This window comes from Chrysochloris asiatica, unplaced genomic scaffold, assembly GCF_000296735.1.
Source record: "Chrysochloris asiatica unplaced genomic scaffold, ChrAsi1.0 scaffold00157, whole genome shotgun sequence".
Taxonomy (NCBI): domain Eukaryota; kingdom Metazoa; phylum Chordata; class Mammalia; order Afrosoricida; family Chrysochloridae; genus Chrysochloris; species Chrysochloris asiatica.
Window position 1 is genome coordinate 1,443,662 of NW_006408675.1, and position 5,516 is coordinate 1,449,177.

Sequence of the window (5,516 nt, forward strand, 5' to 3'; positions counted from 1 at the left end):
TTTTTCCACAAACTCTCTGAAGGCTCCTCATATTGTTTTATGCACTCTTACCCAGCATAGTACTACATTCTGTTGCACTCCTCAATTACCTATAAAATTTATTTTATTCTCCTTAGAGTACTACTCATTAACAAGGAGTTCTGGTAGTGTAGTGGTTATGAATTTGGGTTGCCAACCTCAAGGTCGGCAGTTTGAAACTACCAGCCATTCTACTGGAGAAAGGTGAGGCTTTTTTCTCCCGTAAAGATTTACAGCCTCTGAAACCCTGTGCAGGGTCACTCTGAGTCAGAACCGACTTCACAGTACTTAACAACAACAACACTATTCATTATCAAACTATAAAAACCTAATTTAAAAATATTTAAAATGAAAATATTTACTTGCATCAATCGTTGATTTATATTCCAAGAGCTGTTGTTTTGTCTGTGCTCTCAGCCTGAAAAAAAACAAAGCATAGTACATTATACTCATTATCATTAAATTAGAGGCTCTTAATGGTGCTAATGACTCAAAACTCAGATGGAATCTTCCCAGACTTCAGAGGAACCTCAGAAGAAAATGCAGTTCTGAAAACTCAGCCATTAAAAATCCTTTTGAGCACAGTTCTACTGACACACCATGAAACAGAATCAATTTGACAATAACTGGTACTGGTACTACATGTGGACCAAGTCATCTTTTTAAGAATAACAAAATGTGTCAGCATTAAAGTCTCAGTATATGCTCCCAGTATGGCCTCATTTTACCTAAAACAATCTTAAAGAAATCTAAGGCCTCAAAACAAGACACAAAACAAAAAACAGTGGGAGAACATCAATGAAGAAATCAGAAAGTTGATTTTAAAAATTTATCATTAGTTGTTGTTGTTAAGTGCTATCGAGTCAGTTCTGACACATAGTGACCCTGTATAGGGTTTCCGAGTGGCTGATGGGTTTGAACTGCTGACCTTGTGGCTCAAACTGACTTTGCGGTCCAATGCATTATCCTGCAGCACCACACCAGGACTAGTAGGCCAGATTAAAAAGGACTTAATTAGAACTGAGAACAAAGAAAGACAAAAATAGTGAAACCAGCAAACACTGTAATGAGGAACTGGTAATTTTATCCAGGATGCTAATTCTTAGATAATTCATATAGTTTCTTAGCTATTCTATAATTCTACTTAAAAATAGTAAATTGATAAATAGTCCTGGTGTGGCACTGTAGGATAAGCACTGAACTGCTTAGTGAAAAGTTGGCAGTTCAAAACTACCAGCCACTCCTTAGAAACTACACAAAGTCACTATGAGTCAGAACTGACTCAATGGTATTTAACAACAACAAAATAATAATTAGTTATTTCATTGTATGAGGGGTTCCAAAACGTTTGTGTAAAAATTACCTTATCTTTTAACTCCATTTTCCACGGACTTTTTGAAGTCCCCTTGCTTGTATTAGTGTTTCACATTTTCATAGTAGTGTCATAAATCATAAATTATCTGCCTTGTGATATTAGCATTTATTTAAGTAGTTAAGAAACATATTTAAGTACCAAGATCTACACAAACCATGGTCTCATCTACTCGGAGACCAGAAGAATTAGACGATGCCGTACTATACTACTGAGCAATCTGATAGCACAAGCGGAAAATATGGAACAGAAATCAAATGCTTCAAAAGTTCAGACCCACTGAACCAGGTGAGACTAAGTGATTCCCCGAGATTACTGTCCTGAGATACTCTTCAAAATTTCAACTGAAAGTATCATGAGGTCACCTTTTAGTTAAAACAGATTAACTCAGAAAAGAAAGAATATCATCTATGAATACTGTACTTCTTTCTTAAAATGTCTATGAGACTAAACGGCCAACAATTACTTTAAGCAAAGATGAATACATAGTAACTGGACAGGGAAACTAGACTAGTGATAACAGAACACCCAAAAGGGAAATAATGAGAGTGCTGACATACACTGTGAAGAATGTAGCCAATGTCAGTAAATAATCTGCAAGAAACTGTTGAAATGGAATCTTGCTGTGTAAACTTGCAATGAAAGCACAATAAAATATTTGAAAAAGCAATCATTGAATGAAGCATTTGCTGAATGTAAAACTGATGATCTGCTCTGTAAACCTTCATTCAATTCATAATAAAAAGTTAACAAAAAGAAAAGAATATTAAGCAGGCTTTTTGTTCAAAAGAGGTCATGATTGTGAGATAGAGGCGCGGCATCCTGCCTCCATCTGATCAGGGCTTGGATGCCCCGCACAACTTGTGGCCTGAAAATGGGGGTCCCACAAGATGAGGACAAAGAAAGGGGGCGAATGAAGGCTCAGGATGTCTTCCTAATCGCCCCAAGGAACGTGCTAAACCCTCTTTCCTCAAAAGTAAAGCATTTAAGTCTCCATAGAAACTCTACACGGAGTAATATTTTCCGTTTTCCAATTCTCTGATGAACAGGTTTAGAGGGTTTGAATTTGAATCCTGGACATTTTGACCACAGGGCAGAGCTCTTGGCCAAGACGCCCATTTGGCTCTCAGTCAGCGGTCAAGAGGGCAAAACCTGAGCAGCAGGGACAAGCGGTCCTTGGGGCTCGCCTCCTGGGCGCCGGCGGCCTCAGGCTGCCCGCCTTCTCCTCCCGGTTCTGCTAGCTCGGCGGCGGCTTCCTCCTCCTGCTGCTTCTCCATTGCTGGCTGGTGCGAAAGCTGCCACACAGGACGTTCCAGGGGACCCTGAGGTTGAACCGCCAAGCGGACAACGCCTCTGAACCACTTGCCTTTCCCGCCACTAAATCGACTCAAAGGGCGGAACACCGAATGCGCTCCTGTCCGCCCCTTCCGGTCCTCTTCAACACCGCCCCCTTCAGGCGGTTTGCCAGGGTTACTACTGCAGCCTCTGTTTTCTATCCTAGCTTTAACTTGTTAAAATCCTTTGTGAAAAGTCCGAACTTTTAATTGAGCCAGGTGTATTGAATGCTGAAGGAGCTCTGGTAGCGTAGTGGTTACGAATCGGACTGCTAATCTCACGTTCATCAGTTCGAAACTACCAGCTGTTCCGCGGCAGAAAGATAAGGCTTTTTGCTCCCGTAAAGATTTACAGCCTCGGAAACCGTATGCATGGTCACTATGAGTCCGGACCGATTCCACGGCACATAACAACAACAACAACATTGAATGCTGAGGCTGCAGCGCTCGGGGTCACTCGGCTCCCGGGAAAGTCAGCCTTAAAGGGGAAGGTTGGCCCAGGATCGGACATTGTTTCGTTCTGCTGTGCATGGGGTCACTATGAGTTGGTTCCGACTCGATGGCACCCGACAGCAACAACAACAACAATGAGTTAGAACCCATTAATGGCACTCAGCAACAAGGACCATGAAGGGGTGCTGGCGTGGCGCTGTATGATAAGCACTGGGCTGCGAACCACAGTGTGGATAGTGCTAGCCTACTAGTCGTTCAGCAGAAGAAAATGACTCTACAACCCTATACAGACTGGTTGAGTATAATCCACTTTCCGGCACTTAACAACAGGCCCCTAGCTGAGAACTACCTACTATTTTAGAGTACGAGGCAGGACAGGCACCAGAACCCAATTTTCCAGCTAACCATATCCATGCACTTTGAATTCCCTGCATGATTACTTGGAATGGAAGAGTACCACCACTTCTGTTAAGTGGAGTTTGGGTGCCCCCTAGTGTCTACATAATGATTTTGTAAGTTACATTTCAATTGTCTCAGCTTGAAGTGAGAGGAAAATGAAGAAGATACAGGAAGTATAAAGATGTCATTTTTCATTAAGTCGGTTATGTGAGGGGCACAGACGTTGGTCGCACAGACATTAGTTTGGACTGTTTCAGCAAGAGAGCTCTACATTCCAATTCATTGCTAGTTTCCAAGCATTACAGCAAACAATGAAAGATTATTGTTTTGTCAGTCAGATTCACAGAAAATGGAAAAAATTACCTCCAGTACTGGCAAGGATGCAAAGAAAACAACACTTGAATGCATTACAAATGATAATAAAACCAACGGGCAGACCTGTCAGAACTTCAAATGCACATACTCTTTGCAGAACCTGGTGTACATTTTAAAATGTACACTGTATTTGAAATGGACACAATATTTAAGCAGCCTTGTTTATAGGGATTAAAAAATAAATAAAAGCAATCTTAATACCTGTCTGTCCAGGGAATGGTTGAATACACTATATATACTATGGAATTCACCACTTGTCTGTCAGTTTGTGGTACTTTGGTAACATGTGGCTGTGATGCTGGACACTATGGTATGAGAAGTTCAAATACCAGCAGGTTCACTCATTGTGGACCAGTTTCAGCAAAGATTACAGACTGACAGACTAGGAAAGACCTAGCCATCTAATTCTAAAAAAAAAAATGGCCAAGAGGATTTGAAGCATTTACTGATTGATAACTTAATTGTTCTTATGAAGAACTTGTGCTTACACCAAGAAGCGGTCATTCAAATACAACAAGGGGACACTGTAGGGTTTAAAATCAGGAAAGGTGTGTCGAGGTTGTATTCTTTCACCACACTTATTCAGTCTGTATGATGAGCAAATAATCTGAGAAACTGGTTTTCATGAAGAAGAATGTGGTATCAGGATTGGAGAAAGACTCATTAACAACCTTCCATATGTAGATGATACAATCTTATTTGAAGAAAAATGTGGCATCAGGATTGGAGGAAGATTCAATAACAACCTGTGATATGCAGATGATGCAACCTTGCTTGCTGAAAGGAAAGAGGACTTAAAATACTTACTGATGAAGATCAAAGTGTACAGCCTTCAGTACAGGTTGCACATCACTGTAAAGGAAAAAAAAAGTCCCTACCACTGGACTAATAAATCATATCATGGAGACAAGATTGAAGTTTTCAAAGATTTCATCTTGCTTGGAACACTCAATAGTCACAGAAGCAGCAGTCAAGAAATTAAATAATGTACTACATTAGCCAAATCTGCTGCACAAGACCTCTTGAAAGTGTTTTAAGAGCAAAGACGTCAGTTTGAGAACTAAAGTATGCCTGACCAGAGCCATGGTATTTTTATTTTATTTTTTTGCCTTTTGAAAATTGGTTATTTATTTCTAATCATTAAAAATTTCATGATCACATTAGAAACCCCGACAGAAACATAAGGATACATATGTGTGTATGTGTGTGTGTATGTATAGATACAAATTCACTAGGACACATTCTTTTACAGGGGATGAAAAAACCAAGTCATACCAATTCAATCCCAAAACAGAACTTAATAGTTCATGCAGCTGAATAGACCTAGGTAAGATAGCATCTCCTTCAGGAACGACTGGATCCAAAGTCTTAGTTGATATCGTCAAGGTCAGATCTTTGTCCAACACTGGCTTTTTCTTTTTGCAGAAATTTTTAATCAGGTTTGTTGAGGAGGTGAATGACTATTTTTCAGGTAGATAAAAAATACTGTACGGCTCTGGTAGTGTAGTGGTTACGAATCAGGCTACTAACCTCAAGGTTGGCAGTTCGAAACTACCAGCTGCTCA

At 40.2% G+C, this 5,516-nt stretch overlaps 1 protein-coding gene across 1 annotated transcript in view; it reads right to left on the reverse strand.

Moving 5' to 3' along the window:
• Positions 1-2,667, reverse strand: part of CENPH (centromere protein H) — a 25,923-nt gene extending 23,256 nt beyond the window's left edge. Inside the window, exons 1-2 of the mRNA XM_006870993.1 lie at positions 2,543-2,667; positions 381-436 (exon numbers count right to left, since the gene is read on the reverse strand). Of these exons, the coding sequence (XP_006871055.1) occupies positions 381-436; positions 2,543-2,667 (181 nt within the window). The remainder of the gene's footprint in view (positions 1-380; positions 437-2,542) is intronic.
• Positions 2,668-5,516: the final 2,849 nt, after the last annotated feature.